Source organism: Clarias gariepinus, chromosome 27 (assembly GCF_024256425.1).
Source record: "Clarias gariepinus isolate MV-2021 ecotype Netherlands chromosome 27, CGAR_prim_01v2, whole genome shotgun sequence".
Taxonomy (NCBI): domain Eukaryota; kingdom Metazoa; phylum Chordata; class Actinopteri; order Siluriformes; family Clariidae; genus Clarias; species Clarias gariepinus.
The window spans coordinates 8,913,050-8,932,275 of NC_071126.1; the positions used below are offsets into that span (position 1 = coordinate 8,913,050).

Below are 19,226 nucleotides of genomic sequence, written 5' to 3' on the forward strand. Positions count from 1 at the left end.
CATGGACCCATGGGATGCAGTACACTGCATTCGCTGGGCTCCAACTGCTGTGAAAATGCTTTTACACCTGACCCTGGCAGGTATTCTATGGCTTTACCAAAGAGTGATGTTTTGTCTGTGGTTGTGCATGCAGAGGGTGTGAGTTCCCTCTCTACCTAGGTATCAAACTAAAAAGTTTTAAAAGAAAAACGTGTTATTTCTAAATCCAATGTGCAGCCTTATCTCCAGTTCAATGTGCAGCCTGTGTTTCACATCACCTTAGCAAAAACCTTGTACATCTGGGAAAGGGAGATCCAAACAACACCCAAATTGCTGACCCCCACATGAGCACAGGCCATTCTACCATGTGGACAAACAGCTCTGGATAATTGGTCACTGGGGAAAGTCGACACTGAGCTGCTCACCTGTTCACGTGGTGCTTTTCCCACACTGTAGCTTTGTGCATTAGCAAGGGACTTGCTTACAGATATTTTTAAAGGTATCCTCTCCTAGGCCTAGTTCTTCTATGACTTTATAGATCTAATAAGCAGTTTTGAGCTTATTACACAGGCAACATTCTGTGTCCTTGAGTCAGACCCTTCAGTCATGTCAAGCTAACTAATTACTCCACGACACATTCAACTCCATAAATGGATTGTAAAATATCCAAGTCACCTTGAATATATATTGGCAACTGAGTGATGAGGTAAAAGGAATACATTGCCAAGAAGCATAGCATCCTTTCTTGTCTTTCAGACTCCTTGCTGTGAGCTTGGAAATTAGGCTTATCGGCATTCAGTAGCTGAGAGCAATGAGGCGTGCCAGTTCAGAAGCAGACATGAAGGCAGGCTATTAATGACGGATAATGAATATTAGCTTGATGCATATTTACTTACTTTGCAGAGTATTTACTTACTTTGTATTTGGGAACATTATTTCTTGATGATGCACAGCATAATATCAACATATTTACGACAAGATATTCATGATAACAGCATGACAGTGTACTGAAAATAGTCCCTATCAACATTTTTACTGCACAAAGCCTTAACCTAATTCCTAAAATGTTGTGTGAGTGAGTCCTTTGTGTATTATACTGTAGTAAGACGATATTATAGTAATATATCAGTCAGAAGAATATGTTGTCTCTTTTGTAGAAACCTGTCATCACATGTTGCCAAGATTGCCATTTTGTGTTGTAGAATACTAAGTTAGTCCTTTATGTAGCACAGGGATATTGAGAGACCTTACAACCAATATTCCTGCACATGCCCCTTCCGGGATCGAAACCTGAGTCCCATCAGCACAGACTTACCTCTGTACTGCCTTTCAAAAAAGTGCAAGGGAGTGAAGTGCTCATTAAAAGTTAGCCCCCTGATTAAATCAAAGAGTCCTTCAGAGGAAGGTATTATTATAGACCATGGTATTACGGTACTGAGCACTAGTAATCACTGGAATGGCTTTACAATCTAATTTTTAGGACTTTTGATTGGTTAGACACATTATAGTTCGAAAGAATGCCATAAAGTTTTCTTTCGCTATGTGATACTGAAGTGCGGAAGGGAAGATACTATTCTTATCCAGGTACCCTCCAGAAAGGTAGGAACATGGGAAAGTGACAAATTTTGGAATGTTTAAAAGTGCAAAAACATTGTTCATACGCTAAAAAAAACCTTAACCAGGCAACGTTCTAACTTGGGCTTCTGATAAATATGATTCTCAGAAGACCTGGACTAAAAAGCCAAGGAGTCCATTTGTCTAGCATGTAAGGCCCTCTGTGTGTTCCTTAAGGATACATTCCCAAAAGCGTCATGTGAATGCACACTAATGGAAGTCTTTTGTGATGGTGATTGGAGAATGGACTAGACAACCCCTAATCCTCACCATGGCTCCAGGCAGCCTCTCCTGCGTAGGAGGAGCCTCTAATATATGATCAATACAGCAAGTGAGTAGTGTTAGCTGCAATTAGGAGACAATGCTCCACATTGCTATTTTCAGAATTCACCATCAGAGGGAAAAGGCAACAGGGAAGATAATTGGGTATTGACAAAGGGTGTGAGAGGGCTAAGACAGCACACACAGTCTCTCACCAATTTACTGTCATCATGAGGCCTCAATAATACTGTTCACTGACCATATAATTGACCACTTGAGAAGCAAAAACAAAGCCACAGCAGCCAAAATGTCTGCTGTAGATATGGTGAAGCAGTGAGTTAACGTCACTGTATAGGAATACACTGAAAATACATTAGGGGTGCATTATACTGCAAGACATAATTTCATTTTTGTGCAGCACTAGTTTTCGTGGACTATAGTTAATATGAGAGTGGGTAGGAATAGAAAGAATGAAAACATTTGGAAATATAAGGAATATATTCAGTTGTAGAAACTGATTGCACTCCATTTTAATGTGATCAATACGCAATTAAATACACATTTAGGCAATTCACGTTTTAGTGTGTGTGTGTGAGACAGAGAGAGTAACACTTAGTATTAATCATTTAAATATTCGTTTTTCCATTTGCTTTAAAACCATTTTGTGCACGATTTAATAAAGTCCAGCAAAAATACAATTTGTCTAAAAGCTTGCTATGCACTTCTTTTAAAATGAAATCTCATGAAATAACTGTCAGATTCCAGCAGGTCCATTATCTTGCAACTTGAGTGTTATTTCTTTGATTAATATTTCTTTATGCCATCTACTGGTTAAGACTGAAATGATTGTTGAAAGGTGTGTATATGTCACAAGACGGATGGCATTCCTAACTCATTTACATGTACCTTACATTTAACTGAGCAGAGAAAGGTGAGAAAGTTAAGTTGTTTATTACTAGAACAGTTTAACTTGTTAAAGTGAGTGGTGGAATTCATAATGCTTATATAAAGTGAGGTGTTTAGGTACTTAAACAGTGGCACAACCAAGGAAGTGCATTACAAAATCATCTAGGAAAGATGATAGGAAGGATTGCAGGCCACAAAAGCATAAATACTTATATGTGCAAGATGAGCTCTCTCTCTCTCTCTCTCTCTCATATACAGTGCTGTAAAAAAGTATTTGCCTCCCCCCTTTTTTTTTGAATATTTGCACTTAAATTATTTAGATTACCATACAAATTGTAATATTAAACGTTTAAACGAAGATATTCTAAGTAGATACAAAATGCAGTTTATAAATTATGATTTTGTTTATTAAATAAAAATAAGGGGGAAAATGTTGTCCAAACTTCCCTCGCCCTATGTGAAAAAGTAATTGCCCAACACTTGCTAAATCATGAATGAACTGTGGTTAACCACATTCTTTGGAAAGCTAAGATGAATTTCACTTGCCACACTCAGGCCTGATTACTGTTGGACCTCCTAAATCAAGAAAACACTTTAATATAATCTGTTTGACAAAGTGAAGCATGCAAAAATAACATATCATGCCCCAATTAAAAGAAATCAAGAACAGGTGAGAAACTGATTTCTATCAATCTGGGAAGGGTTATGAAGCAATTTTTAAGGCTTTGAGGCTCAAGTCAACCATAGTGAGAGCCTTTTTTTCAGTGGTAACCCTACCCAGGAATGGCCTGCCTACCAAAATTACACCAAAAGCACAATTCATCCAAGAACTCATGAAAGAACCCAAAACAACATCTAAAGACCTCACTTGTTTCAGTTAATGTGAGTGTTCATGATTCACAATAAGAAAGAGATGGGGGAAAATGGCAACCATGGGATAGTTGTAATTAGAAAGCTACTGCTGACCAAAAATAATGCAAATCTTGATTATTATTAAGACTTTTGCAAATATGCTGTAGACTAATGAGACAAAATTTGAACCTTTTGGAAGGTGTGCATTTCATAACATCTGCCGTAAAACTAACACAGCATTTTATTAAAAAAAATAATAATAATAAAATAAAATCATAACAACAGTCAAGCTTGGTGGTGGTAGTGTGATGGTCTGGGACTTCAAGACCTAGACAACTTGCCGTAATTGATGAAACCACAAATTTTGTGCTCTACCAGAAAATCCTGATTGGGAATGTCCGGCCATCAGTTTGTGACCTCAAGCACACTTGGGTTATGCAGCAGGACAAAGATCTTGTTAAAGGCGACAGTGCTAACCACTACACCACCGTGCCACCTCTCGGTTGCATCTTAAGAGTAATTTTAATATCCCCAAATCAGGTTGGTTAGATGACCTGTTTAAAGGTTAAAATCAACCTAACTATAGACTTCAGTAACAGAACTTCTCCAGAATGCATTGTGAGCTTCAGCAAAGTGATGGATGAACCCACACTTTATTTGGATCTGAAAAAGATGTACTACTAAATGAAACATTAGCACTAGCTGGCATCCAGGATTCGTTATGAGCAGCTTCTGTTCTGGCACCAGGATGGAGACGAGTGGAAAAAAGAAAGATAAATAACCATGGAGGGACTCCAGCAGCAGGAAAGGATCATCATCGTGCCATAACCAGCAGTTATGGCCTGCTGTGCTCTTGGAGCCTCTAAATGGTTCTGAGCACAGCAAACATCATTATACAGTGTGAGAAAGCATTCATTTAGCCAATGCAGTGTCCATATTTTGTGCAGTTGAAATTAATTCCATGCACTGCTATGGATTCATACTAATTCTGACTCATTTCTATCATACTCTAAAGGCTGGGTGAATTTTAAGAGCTCTCGAAGCACAAAGAATCACTAGCCACTGTTTTTTTATTGAGACATTTATAGAATGGCACTAAAAGCAGTGCTTTCAGTCTAGTGTGCCTACCACGAGAATGGGTCAAAATGAATTACTATACAGTGCAATACGCCTGAATTGAAGGGATCCACTGTATGTTATTCATGTAGCAGTCACATCTGTCACATTGCGGTAGTTCATAATGTATTGCAAATTGGCAAGAACTCACTCTTTTAATTATATCTTTATAATTTTGGAGGACAAAAAAAAATAGATCTGTCTGTATGTACAGTATGTCTGTCCAGCCAGAATTTGTTGCAGCATTGCGCAAAACTGGCTAGACAAAATTTAATGAAATTTTGGCAGTACCATTGTGCCATTCATGAAATCAAAATGTTAAGTAGAAGTTCTGAGTAGTTATGTGCCACACATTATGTCTATTATGGAGTTTTAGTCCAGGTCTTCTAAGAATCACATTTTCAGAAGCCCAAGTTAGGAAGTTGCCTGGTTAATGTTTTTTTTTTTTTAGCGTGTGAACAATGTTGTTGCATTTTTAAAAATTCCAAAATTCGACACTTTCCCATGTTCCTACCTTTCTGGAGGGTACCTGAATAAGAGTATTATCTTCCCATCAGCACTTCAGTTTCATATGCACCTAATTATGTTTCTTTTTTTCTAATTTAGTGCTTTTGCACGGATGTGGCTACACGCGTCACTCAACAGAGCCAGTAAAAACAAGCCCATAAACACATTTTTTACTGTAAAATACACAGAGTATGCAGAAGACACAGCAACGACGGAAAAATCCTTAAGAAACAGAAATAAAAGTATGTGTTATGTGTTATGTAAAATGTCCCCCTGGCACAGATTGCTCCCTACATAATCGTTATATAACTATCTATTACGACATAATTTCACCATGCAAAAACTTGATGAACGAAACTTTTGCAGTAATTCGATATCTGCCTGAAATTTAACCAGCACCATAAGTGAAATCAAAATGTTGAGTAAAAGCGATGTTATAAACAGTTATGTACCAGATTTAATAATCTACTTTAAAATAAGCTACTAATAAGCTACTTGCGTAATGTACACAAACACCTGCACCAATAGATATTAATTAGAAAAGTAAAAAACTGAACATTTTTACTTAATATCTTCACTGCTGAAATGACACAGCTAAAGTATTATAAGTGAATTATGACGCGTCAGAATCATTTTAAAACAAAACTCAATTTCTATCCGATCCAAGTTTTCGATTTCTCACCTGTGGTTCACTCTCCAATTACCGAACAGGGAGTGTATTTGGCCGACGACGAAAGAAGTACAACTTAGTGTAAACAAGCCATAAGATTCACTCACTCACTCATTGTCTGTACTGCTTTATCCTGTATTCAGGGTCGCGGGGACCTGGAGCCTATCCCAGGAGTCTTAGGGCATGAGTCAGAGTACACCCTGGACAATCCATGGCAGGGCACACACACATACTCATTCACACACTACAGGTGTATGTGAAGACCAATTAGCCTAACCTGCATATCTTTGGACTGTGGGAGGAACCCGGAGGAAGCCCATAAAGCACAGGGAGAACATGCAAACTCCATGCACATAGAGACAGGAATCAAGCCTGGCCAGGAATCAAACCCAGACCCTGGAGGTGTAAGGAGACAGTGCTAACCTCTACACCACTGTGCCACCCCTGTAAGATTTAACCTTGCTAAATTAAAGTTAGGCAAAGAGCTCTGTACGTCAACTCTCTCCTTCTTAAAGACAGACAGACATATACCTGGGCTCCAACCAAAAATAATAATATCATTGATTACATTAAAACTGATCAGCTTATTTTTAAATTTAAATTTATATTCAACACTATCCACTCAGCTACTAACTTTTATTACATAAAATTGTAATGTTAAAATCTATTACATGAGTTAATCTATTTCACCTTGGCCTATAATAAACAAGCTGTTTACAAAGCTAAAATGTAAGAATGCAGAAATGTTGCAAGCTGACAACTTTAACATTAATATTTAGTGCAGGTTTGGGAAGTCACTGTCTTCCGGTGGTACCAGTGCCTCTTCATTCCAATTGAACCTCATAGTGAAGATCATAAAGAAGTTGATTAGATCAGGACAGAAGATTACCAGTCTTGAATCACTGGTCTGTGCATTTTAGGATCTGTTTGAGTTTTTCATTCATTGCAATGCCGTCAATTTGTCCACTAGAGGGCAGAATAACCCTTATTATTCAAATCTATTCCGACCTTTTTGTAAGATAAAATGGTGTGGTTAGTCTTTCAGCTGCTCCCTTAGAGAATTCACTATATATAAAATATAAAACAAAATTTTTTTTAAAAAAATATGGATATCTATTTAAAAAAAATATATAAAATTTTGTGTTAGAATTTATAGATATAAACGTGTTGGTTATTAGAATTCTTTTTTGCCACTTGATGTTACACTAAACACGGGAATGTGTTTTTGAGTGCTCTTTTGGTTTATTGAAAGAATAAAAAAACATACCCTACCTTTTTTAATGCAGTTATGCATGGATTCCTTTCTAACGAGCATACAATAATACATCAAGCCTCTTTGAGGCTTCTTTAGAAACGACTAATAAAACTTTAAAGGCTTTAAATACCCTACAAGTGTACCAGCGTATGGTAAAACCACAAGGACTCACGTGTCAAAACACGAGTTCAGACAGAAGTCTTTTAACTGTACACTGTACGTGTGTAGCTCCAGAGCCCGGATAGCTCAGTCGGTAGAGCATCAGACTTTTAATCTGAGGGTCCAGGGTTCAAGTCCCTGTTCGGGCGGTGTTTCTATTTCTTCCTGAACTGTACTAGACTTGTAGCCAGTCTTCAGAATAGTGTGGTTGCGGCTATAGTTGCTAACACAGCTGGCTATATACAAGTAGATTTGACCTTTTTGTAATTTATGTTTGGAAGCTATATTTATTTTTTTGATACAAGCATGTAAAATAAATGTATTTTAAAAAGTGTACATTCCGAAAATACATTCGATATAAACGGAGGTTTTATTAAACCATTCCAAGTAAATAACTCTTTCAAAGCGTCGAGGAAAACTGCAATGTCATTCTTCATGATTTGTCTTGTAAATAGTGGTTGAAGCACTATCAGAACTATAATCCTTGTCATCACTCATATTCAGGTGCTCTTAGTTGGTCCTAATATTTTATTAGTTACCACGACAAACAATATGCAACAAATATAAATACAGTAAATGATATATTACATGTGCCGTTATTTGGCGCCCCCTCGTGACTACTTAGAGACATTTCCCCAAGTAGAGCTGGCACCCTAATGATTTAAAACAAGTTGTCTCAAATAAAGCTATATGTGTGATAGGTTTAATGCATAAAATTGAACAGACAGACTCTCAGGAGAATTTTTGTTCTGTTATCTGAGTTTGGTTGCATGTTCTGGTACATAAACAAGACTTCAGTACAGTTGTCAGCTGTCTAACCTCAGATATTTTTGGTATTTTGGTCTGTCCACATGCCATTCGGCACATCAAGCGATAGATACTCCCACCCTGGAGATATATCCATCGTTTCTGTGGCAACTACTTAAGTGGTTGGGTTGCCGGCTTAACGCCTGAATCCCCTTTACACACATTACAGGAGCCAATTAGCCTAACCTGCATGTGTTTGGACTGTGTGAGGAAATCGGTGCACCTGAAGGAAACCCACCAAACATGCAAACTTTATGCACACAGACCCTGAGACGGAAATCGAACCTTGGCCCTACAGAAGCAGTGCTAACCACAAAGCCACTGTGCCGGCCTAACGACCATTATACGTTGCTAAACATTTTATTGCTGTCTAAAGTTAGATACCTTACATGAGCTAGGCTACAAATTATTTAAAGTGTTCTCTACTGTATATTAGTTTGGAGAGTATAGATTTCACAGGAGTAGGGGACAGTCTGGACCACTTCCCAATCAACTAAAACCTTGTCCAAGTGTTTGTAGATACAGTAGAAACAGTTCTGTTGTAAATATACATTGCTGCAAGCAATAATACTTTAAGCACTTCTTTTTCTATAGCATAAGCTACTGACCTACAATGATGGCCGAGGGTATTGAGGGGATTAATTGGAATGTATTATATTTCTCAATGTGTCTCACCACTGAGTTAGCTGTATAGACATCTAGAGGAAGTTCATTCCACCACCTGCAGTAAGTGCCAGAACAGAAAAGAGTCTGGATGAATGTCTTCCTTGAAGACATTCATCATGGTAGACATGTCTACCAGAGATGGTGGGACCAGGCAAGCAGTGCTGGAGGATCGGAGGGAACGTGGTGCGGTGCGTGGTGTGATTAGAGCTGAGAGGTAAGTTGCTGCTGGGCCATTTTTAACTTTGTAGTTCGGTTGTCCTAAGATTGAGCTTTAGCTGATGGGGTGTCATCCAGAATGAGCTGTCTGCCAGACATGCTGCGATCCGGGTGGAAACCTGAGTGTCTGAGGGAGGAAAGGAGAGAATAAGTTGCGTGTCATCTCCATAACAATGGCATGAAAAGCCATGCGATGATATCACCTTACCAAGAGACCAGGTATAGAGGGAGAACAGAAGAGGACCAAGAACCGAACTCTGTGGGACACCAGTAGAGAGTCTGCATGGGGCAGATGTGGATCCCCTCCAGGTCACCTTATATGACCTATCTTGTAGGTAAAAAGCAAACCATTGCCATGCTGTTCCACAGATTCCAAGGCTTGTAAGAATAGATAATAGAATCTTGTGGTTCACTGTGTCAAATACAGCTGACAGGTCCAGGCGGATGAGGACAGCTAATGGTTTAGCTGATCTAGCACAATGTTACTCAGTGACTAACAGAAAGGCAGGTTGAAATCATTACGGTTGTTCTGTGAGAGCAACTTTGATTATTTTGATACTTGATTATCTAGGTAAATTGTTAAAAAATTCTATAAATATTAAAATCATCTTAAGGAGATCTTGGTGTTGATGCCAGTAAGATTTTATTATTTTAAATCTATAAAACGGATCCCACCCAAAAAAAAAAATAAATAAAAAAAGTAAACCACAGTATGTTTTTAGGAGGATTATCTCAGCTATAGCATTATATACTTTGTATTTACATCCATCAATAATTTTTAGGTGGGATGCACAGCATAATGAGCATCATTCTTCTACCACCTATCCTGTCCAGAGTCATACCTCTGGACGGAGAACTAATCCATCACAGCACATGCAATAGATATTTTGAGAATGCAATTTTAGAATCCGCATGCAAATGCAATTTTAGAATCCGCATGTTTTAGACATTTTAAGGAAACCATGACCAAACATACAAACAGCACAACCTCAGACCCAAGGTGGGAATTGAACTCTCAACCCTGGAGATACAAAGCCACAGTACAAACCACTACACCACCATGTCACCCCCTCATTAATCATGAAGGGCCTGCATGTATTAGCACACTAGCATATACTTTTATATCTTAGAATAAGTGTCTAGATTTGTTCTTTGTTTTCTTGCTAGTGCATTGCAATGGATCATAAATATGAAGAAATGAAATGTCATCTTCACCATTTCAGTGTAGCTTTCATCATTTTCGAAAAAACAAAAGTGGTTAGTAGCTAGAAGAAAATAATGATGATAATAAAGTATGTGCTAGGTGGCACAGTGGTGTAGTGGTTAGCACTGTTGCCTTGCACCTCCAGGGCCGGGTTTGTTTCCCATCTCTGCTTGCCTGGAGTTTGCAAAGACATGTAGATTAGGCTAATTGGTTTTCCAAAATTGCCTGTAGTGTGTGCCCTGTGATGGATTGGCACTCTGTCCAGGGTGTGCCCTAACTCTCCTGGGATAGTCTCTAGCCCTACCCCCTGCCCCCTGAATACCAGATTGTATTGACAATGAGTGAGAGCATGTGCTGTGGCACTTTAGAGTATTACAGACTTCCTCATTCTAAAAGTTAACTATCATCAGGAACCTAACATACTTCTGGATGGAGTATGTAGATACCTTTATATTTATCAGATACTCTCCATATAATAGGTATTGAGGAATGAGCCATGAAGCAAGTGAAGCGTCTGCACCCTACCTGCAGAAGTTTGAGTAAACATCTAACTTCATCAGTCTCTCCTGAAATAAATCATCTTGTCAATGAAGTGCAATTCAAATGCAATAAAGATGACTCAACCCTTGGGCAGAGGATTTGTTCCTGCAAGTTGTGGAAGCACAGTGCAGACCAATTACCTGCCTGACCCACTATGGGGCAGCAAAGAACAGTGCATTTTTAACAGCTGCAAAATTAAAGTCCTTACTGCAGAACCAAAAGTAGAGGGGGTGGACCTTGATCTGATCCAACTCCTTGGTTAGGTCTCTAACCCCTAATCCCTTAACCCTAATGCACACAAAAAGAAACAGCACAATAAACAAGAGCCCCACAAAAAAAGAAAAATCACCTTGTGGAATTTTTTAGTTGACCCTGTCAGTGTAGGAGGAGATCAGGTCTGACCCCATCCCAAGAATGTTTTTTGTTCAGCAACACAGGTCACTTGACAAGCCTAGTAAGCAGTCACTACTCCGTGCACACACTTTCATGTGGTCCTGTGCACACTGCAAAATCAATACAAACTCTAATAACATTTTGACCATTATTACAAATATTAGGGATTTTTTTTTGTGTGTTGTTGTCTTCCAATTGTTGGACAAATGATGCATCCAACAACCTAACATGGTTAAAAATCATAAAAAAAAACTAAACTTCTGAAAAGTCAAGACTCATATGTGTTGAACGTACTGTATGATCGTAAATACTTAAAGACCTATTGTGTGTGTGTGTGTGTTTACTAAATTAGAAATATATTTCGGTCCTGCCAATGGAAACAGTTTGCAGGTTTGTCGTCATTGGAGCTAATTAAAGATACTTAACAATTGCAGTAAACGAAAGTCTCAACTCACTCTATAAGAATAACAATGAACCTTCCAGCCGGCCATTAAAATGTTTTAATTAGCAGTGATTCATACATGATTGGCTGTAGAAAGCCAGGATCCTTTTTTTTAATTTAAGGCATTTAAAACCACTGCAGGACTGTATTTTATAACGACTGCTGTTATTTAAGATAAATTAATTTCTTCCACAGTGCTATACAGTGCACATACAAGTTTTAAATTCATGGCTTGCCATGGGCGAATATCTTTACTTGCTGAAAAGCTGGTGGTGATGGTTAATGTTCTGACAGGCTGAATTATTTCAAGTCTCTTAACCCACGAGCATGGGTGCTACAATTCCTGTAGTACGGTAAATATTTAGTGCACGCTTTTCTTTTCAAATATCTTAGGCATTCTCGTGCAGAAAATCCTTACGCACATACATGCTGTGGTGAGAGATTGATACCCCAGGTCTTTCCCAACTGCAGATTAGATAAAAACAAACCCAATATGTATGTCTTAAAATCTTTCTGACGGATTCTCTTCAGGCAAATCTAGCAGCATGAGCTCTACTACTGGGAGAATGCATAAAATGCTGCTTTAAAAGCAAGGCTTTTGGCCTACATATAAAAATCCAGTCAATCATGTGGCAGCAGTGCAGTACATAAAGTAAAAAGCAAATACAGGTCAAGAGCTTCAAAATGAGAACACGGATCTTAATGAATCTGACCACAGCATAGCTGTCGGTGCTGATTCAATTATTGCCGGATCAGTTTCAGCTGACAGGAAGGCCAGAGCAACTCAAATATCCACTCTTTATACCTGTGTTGAGCAGGGAAGAAAAGAAAAAAAAAAAAACTCAGAAAATCGCACCACATCAAACCTTGAGGCGAATGGGATACAACAGCCCCGAAAGAAGAAAAAAAAATTAAGTAATGGAAAATCTTAACGCTAATGGATAGAATTCAATGGTAAAAGAAACGTTTCAGTGTGCAGGTCACATTTTATTTACTGAATAAATTTGGACAAAACACCAAAATCATTACATTACAATCAGAGCATCTGAGGCAGATATCCCACCATGCATGCCCCCCACCCCTTCAAAAAAAAAAGGAAAAGGAGAAAAAAAATCCTTCACTCAGCACCAAATAATGTGGGCAATTCATTCTACCTGAAAGCATATTAAAAATATACTTATAATCCTAATGCTTTTGCAAACACAACTTAAACTCTTAGCAGTTAAAAAATAGAATTTTGCTAGGATTTACTTTTTAAACAAAAAAAAGGGGGAAAAACACCTTCCCCAGCCCTCCTGCTAGGCTATAGCATTCAAAAGGGTACATGCCATTAACTAGAGATCACAACTCGAAGGAACATTGATATACCACAAAACATGTCCACATGTACCTATTTAAAACATGATCATTTCACAGAACCTAGGCAGGCAGTAGAAAAGTAACATGAGGTACTGGAGACGGTGTAAGTCGTCGTAACATCATTTAACAAGGTGTTAAAAGCTAAATCGAAAGTAAAAAGAGAAGGGATGTTATCGGCATTGGTGGCGTGGGGCACAAATACTGGCACTTAAGTTAGATGGTTTAATTTCGAAACCTTGGGACAGTCTTTAACACCAACATCAAGACTGTCCTGTGTCAAGAGTATTGCCTACAATATTTGTGGAAACAGAAACTAAGGTAATAAAGAAGAATCCTGCAAATATATTTAAATATAGATGTTGTTACTTTAAATTAAAAACTCTTTCATTTCAGCAGAAAAAAAAAAATAATAAAAATGAAATTACAAATTAAATAGATGATAGTCTACAGAGATGGAATGGACCATTCACTTTGCCCGGGCAGGCCAAGCGCCCCTCATGTCTCAAGGCTCAAACGGGTTCGGTTCAGGCTAGAGGAGAAATAAGCAGCAATAACAGCTGAGAAGGAATAGCTTAATGCAACAGGGGCGGTAGGGGGGGTGACTGAGTTTGAATGCAGTCTCACAAATGAGAGAAACGCAAATACACAGTTGGAAAGTGGATCAAGTCTGAAAAGGAGAATTTACAAACTTATACTGCAGTTCCACCGGTAGCCGCCACGTACATATTGGCCTACAAGGTTATGAAAGAGCAGAATGGTGTAAATAATATACTTAAAAAGAACAAAAACAAAAAAACATAATGAATAAATATGCAAATGCAGCCAACAAAATGCTTTTAAAGTTCAATACGTGTAGACAATGGTGTCTACTTTGATAAATCAGAACAGGAGTGGTTGCAGTTTGCTTGATGATGGTGTTGTTCTCCTTGGCTGAGGTCTCCTGTGCCGTCATGTTTTTATTTTTTATTCTTTTTTTCGTAGCTTAATATGACTTGTACACCCCATGAGCACCACTTAAAATAAACAAAAACTCAACCTAAAGATAGTTATAAGTCTTGCTACATTACTGAACATTAACATTTGCATTTGCCCAGAAGCTCTTGCTGAAGGTGTTCCACACCATCAAGCCAGACCTTCTCTGGTTTTCTCCATGGAATGGGAGATAAAGATAAACACAGTTGTATGAGTGCATTCTGTCATCTAAAACACGTGGCAAAATGTCTTTAATTTTTTCTTTTTTTTTGTGCTGCTCAGCTGAGGAACTGCTCCAACTCTTCCTCCATGTTGGCCTCGGGCACCATCTGGTCTGCTTCACGTTCTCCTCTGACATAGGCAGTACCAGCCAGGCCAGTAGCCGCCAGGAACCAGGGATGCTCCAGGATTTCACGTGACGTCAGCCGTTCAGCTGGCTCCCGCCGCAAAATACTGCGGATTAAGCAGCGCGCTTTGGGCGTCAGCGTCTCGGGGATGCTGAAGTGGCCACGCCGAATCTTGCTGAAGAGCGAGCCGGGTTCAACGTCATGGAAAGGGTAACGGCCAACGAGGATGGTGTAGAGCATGACACCCAGACTCCACACGTCTGCCGCTTTGCCCGAGTAGCTGCCGCTGGCGTTGAGGATCTCCGGGCTCACGTAAGCAGGACAGCCATGTTTGTCTGAGAGAGAGTCATCGCTTCCCTTCAGGAGGTATGTATCTTCTAAACTCTCCAACTTAACAAGGTTCCTGTGATTCACATAAAAAAAATGGTGTTAAAAAAAAAAAGCGGGAAAAAAAAAGCTTTTATTCAATTCTGCGAAGAATGATGCACTTATAATTTTCTTTCAAAGCTTAAAATCGTAAAAAAAAAAATGTCAAAACAAAGTAAACAAATCACGGCCCCCGAATGGTCTTATTGGTACAGGAGAAGTAGTAGACCCCTCTCAATATTATCTTAATAATAATCTTTTTATATAATTTTAGAAAAAGTCCATGATTCATGGGATTCCAAGGATCATGCAAGTAAGCCTGAGAAACTACAAAAACAATAGAACCAGGAAACGTGCATTCCTTTTCAGGGTGAGTACATCCACATGCATAAACATGGAAAGCCCTGTATTTCCTCTGGAGTAAAGATCCACAGAAAACAAAATGAAAATCATAAAATTAGCTGTTTCATAACAAAAACCATCAACAAGAAGAAGAAGAAAAAAAAATTGCTGGTGTCTTTGCATATTCGGTAAAACTAAACTACAGCTCAGATATCGGGGCTACTTGACCTCCAACAAACCTCTGTACTGTAAAAGTGAACAGAGCATGCACCTTTTGACCTCTAGCTGTTTCTGTTCAGTCGCCAGCTCAAAATAACCCGCGACAAACATGCAGTGTACATGACTCATAGCTCTTCTGCAGAACGGAAAAAAACATACATGCTGAGTCTGAAAAAGACACCAGGGCAAAACACGACCAACCATTTCAATAAGTACTGGATTACACATAAACACAAGGGCCAGTTTTCCAGGCACGCATTAGGCATGCGCCTTTTTTTTTTTTTTTTTTAAGACAATGGTGATTCACCACTAGCACTGCAATTTATTCCAAAACTAGACTTCATCCACTAGGAAACCAGGCTCTTGTGTGTAACAGCTCGAGGTCACAAACGCCTACTGACATGGTCACAATGCTGGTCATGAACCCAGCATAGCCCTGTGCCTATTCCAGTTCTCTCTGGCTGCTTGTGCCCATTCCCATCTTAGTCTTGTATCAATTATTAAGGAGGGGTGGCTTTAGCTGTAGCTAAACACCCCAGGGTACAGTGCACGAGAATGTAAAGGTCACTGGGCTCACATTCAGACCAGTGCCCACAATGACTTCGTTTCCATGTGCTGAGCCACAGGAGAATTAGCTGAGGTGATTCATTTGGCTGAGTGTACTACTATCATAACTTCCATAGCTGGAAGACCACCCAAAGTGATACTTAGTGCTATGACATCAGCCTAATTTTAGAGGTGAGGCACGTGGGCAGGCTACATTGTACATTCCTAATTTGCCACACTGGTGCTCTGGTTTCATTATCTGACGTTCATGATGCTTGTGCAATATTATAAGAAAATCATAAAGCATATTAGGAGATCCTCAGCATGCTCATGTTCATATCCATCTAATGCACTGTAGTGGTAAAGCCTGAAAGCAAGAGAGCATTTAAAAAAAAATGTTTTACCTTTCCTCATTCTTAAAGACAAACTTCCTCAGCTTGAGGTCTCTGAGAACCAGGCCGTTGTCATGGCAGTGTGCCACGGCGGACACTATCTGATAGAAGAGTCTGGCAGCCTCTTCCTCCCGCAACTTCTTGCAAGTGCGAACAAACGAGTGCATGTCTCCATGGCTCCTCTCAAAGAACACGTACGCCCGCGTGTCTCCAAGGAGAATCTCCACTATTTGGTTGATGTTCTGATGAGCACCAAGTACAAAGTAGGCAGCTAACGTTTCTTGATATCGGCTGATATCGAACACCTGGGAAAAAAATGAAAGAGAAAGGAACGGTTTGTTTATAATTAGACACCAAGGAAATTGGACAGTTGTGCAAAGTTACTGTTGTCTCTGAGCCGCTTAGACCCCTGGATTATTGGTCTCCGGTTCAATAAATTAATAAATAAATAAATCCTCCACTTTGTAAGACAATAGAGGAGGGGGGATCAGAGACAAAAGGACTACAACCCATGCACCATCGGAAGGCAAGGCATACACCTCTGCAGCAAATTTAAGACTCCGAAACAGACACCGATCTTTGATGTTGCTTAGTAACAGGCACATAAAAGGGAGGTGGGGGTAAATATAGCACACCGATGCCGGCCATCGAAGCCTTAAATCTTATCAAGGTATAAGCAGTGTCATCTGGCTCATTGCCCATATGAATGAACCTTTGGTCCTCCCACACACACACATATATGCAGACCTTTCCTACTTTATGCACTTTTAACTTGTCGTTCCACCTACAAAAATGGTGTGTTGGGTTGTTGTTCCCCAGTCACCTTAATAATTAGTGATTAGCTAGTCAGTGATTCCTCCTTATTAGAACAGGCTTTTTACAACAAAGCACATGCACGTTTGGGTACAGAGTGTGCAAGCACGAATGATCACGGGGCAGAACACCATGGTAACGGTGCCCATTTGCCAAAGCGTTTTGTCACGTCTGATGTGAAAGATCAATCACTCGTATGCCTCTTAAGTATTTCCCTGCACATCCGGTGGGTATTATGATCTACAGATGTACATGTATAGATACATAAACTGTCATTCAATTAACACACACGCAAAAACACAATCTTTAAACTGCTACACAGCTTCAATGTATGCACTTTCCATAGTCTATATAGTATAGTATAGTAGTCAATGACCATACACATATTCATGCAATAGGAAATGTAACATGACCCTGAGTGGCCTTGTTCAGCATATACACCAATCTAACGTTATGCTTTGATCAGGGCTCTGTCCCAAATTAGGATTAAGATAGTAGTGTACTCCGTAGTTAGGTTAGTGGTAACAAGTATGCATGCTTGTTACATTATAAGCACAATGCAGTTCGTCGTGTAAATGCATGCAAGGTCAGTGTGCAGGTTAGGACGTGGCACGCGCGCTTCTTACCTTGCACACGAGCTCTTCCCCGCTGTGTAAGTGCACGGCCCGGAGCACGCGGTCTCCCTCCAGCGGCTCCAGTAAGAGGTAATTCCCGATACAGGACACTCGGTGAGTGGAGTCCGGGCTCTCCGGAGGACTCGGGGAGCCTAGATTAGGACTAAAGCTCTGATTCGCTTCCGGAGTCCTCTGTTGTAGACAAGACAGCTCCTCCAATTTGTGCGCTTTGTGCCTCGCTCTCCCATACCGTGCGATGTTGATGGGATTTGAGCGCTGTATGTTCATGGGTGTTAGATGAGGTTTGATCCTAAAGCACTGTGCGAGAGGGCGCGAGAGGGGGAAATGTACACGAGAAATGTGCCTGGGAACTTGCAAAACACAAAAACACACGCCGCCGATCAGAACATCACCGAAACAGGTGTGTGTAAACAGCTTTGCGAATGTTAAATAAAAATATTCCCGGTGCAAAAAAAAAAAAAAAAAAAAAAGTTACCCTGTGGTGTGGGGGCAGTTAATCTAAGCCTGAGCTGAATGAATGCTGTGGTTGAAACTGCAGGTTTTTCTTCACACGAGTGCAAAGATTTTTGGAGGAAAAAAAACTGGTGCAAATTCAAGAGAGCAGTGTTAAATGTCCGAAGGCGAGCAGAATCGCCTCTTTGGGCTAACGTGCTAAGCGGTCAGTGGTGTCGGCTTTCCTGAGACACGGCTCCGTTTCCATTCAGCGGCCTCCTTCCTGCACTGCTGCTCATTTCCACGCAGCTCCGCTCGCCATCTGCTACACACGCTACACGGACCGAGTGCAAAAACCCCTTGATGTGGAATTTTCTTTCTTTCTTTCTCTCTAGCTCTCTCTCTCTCTCTCTCTTCGGGAGTCGACGTCCTTCTGCGGCGTTTTTCTAAAAAAAAAAAGAATCCCGAAATCTCTTGCGGAATGGTCAGGACCAGGCGACGATTAAGATGATGAAGAAGGTAAAGAAAAAGAAGAAGGAGAAGAAGAAGGGATGGCCGACTTTCCCAGGCCTATCCCTTATTTCAGCAAGGCATCATCTCCTGCGGTGTACTAACTACTTACGTGGCTGAGAATCCCAGTCCATTCAGTGCGAGGTCAGCCACTCATACACACTCACTCACTCCCTCCCTCCCTTCCTTTCTCTCTCTCTCTCTCTCACACACACACACAGGAGGTGACTGACTGTTCTCGGGTTGCTCTGCACGCGCGCACACACAAAACGAGCGACCTGCTTCCGACCCGCCCCCTTTACGTCACACCCGGGGATCTCTCTGATTGGTTTTCCTTTCGGAGGCCGAATCCCAAACGCTTCCCAATTGGACACCGCACAGCCTGAAGAAGCCATAACGTGTCCTAGATGAAGTATTGCGCATACACACTGATCAGCCATAACATTATGACCACCCACCTAATATTGAATAGTCCTCCCTTTGCCACCCAAAACAGTGATGCACTGCGTGTTCTGACACCTTTCTTAGAAAATCAGAATTAGCATTTTACTCAATTTGAGCTACAATAGCTCTTTTAATTCACTAGCCATGTGCATCACTGAGCCTTGGTCATCAATGACCCTCCTGCAAGTTCACAGGTTTTCTGTCCTTGCATCACTTTAGCTAGGTCCTGACCACTGTAGCCTGAAAACATTCCACAAAAAGC

At 40.1% G+C, this 19,226-nt stretch overlaps 2 protein-coding genes and 1 non-coding gene across 3 annotated transcripts in view; 1 reads left to right on the plus strand and 2 right to left on the minus strand.

Moving 5' to 3' along the window:
• LOC128514684 (kelch-like protein 29) overlaps positions 1-7,320 on the minus strand; it is a 206,952-nt gene extending 199,632 nt beyond the window's left edge. Inside the window, exon 1 of the mRNA XM_053488488.1 lies at positions 7,178-7,320. The gene's annotated coding sequence lies outside the window, so the exon portion shown is untranslated. The remainder of the gene's footprint in view (positions 1-7,177) is intronic.
• A 75-nt stretch (positions 7,321-7,395) lies between these two features.
• Positions 7,396-7,468, plus strand: trnak-uuu (transfer RNA lysine (anticodon UUU)). The gene has a single exon. It is a non-coding gene; the product is annotated as a tRNA-Lys (tRNA).
• Positions 7,469-12,553: 5,085 nt separating this feature from the next.
• On the minus strand, positions 12,554-18,743 carry trib2 (tribbles pseudokinase 2). The gene is made up of 3 exons (XM_053489397.1): positions 17,570-18,743; positions 16,143-16,435; positions 12,554-14,668 (listed from the first exon to the last, which is right to left on the minus strand). The coding sequence occupies exons 1-3, from the start codon at positions 17,843-17,845 to the stop codon at positions 14,197-14,199; spliced, it is 1,041 nt and encodes a 346-aa protein (XP_053345372.1). The 5' UTR covers positions 17,846-18,743; the 3' UTR covers positions 12,554-14,196.
• Between the last annotated feature and the right edge of the window lie 483 nt (positions 18,744-19,226).

Bases quoted from the DNA above. Each gene is read 5' to 3' on its own strand.
- trib2 (XM_053489397.1), bottom strand. From the start codon at position 17,845: ATGAACATACAGCGCTCAAATCCCATCAACATCGCACGGTATGGGAGA. The intron at 16,436-17,569 runs GTAAGAAGCGCG...TTTTTTTCCCAG, and splicing joins GGGAAGAGCTCGTGTGCAAG to GTGTTCGATATCAGCCGATA. The intron at 14,669-16,142 runs GTAAAACATTTT...TGTGAATCACAG, and splicing joins GTCTTTAAGAATGAGGAAAG to GAACCTTGTTAAGTTGGAGA.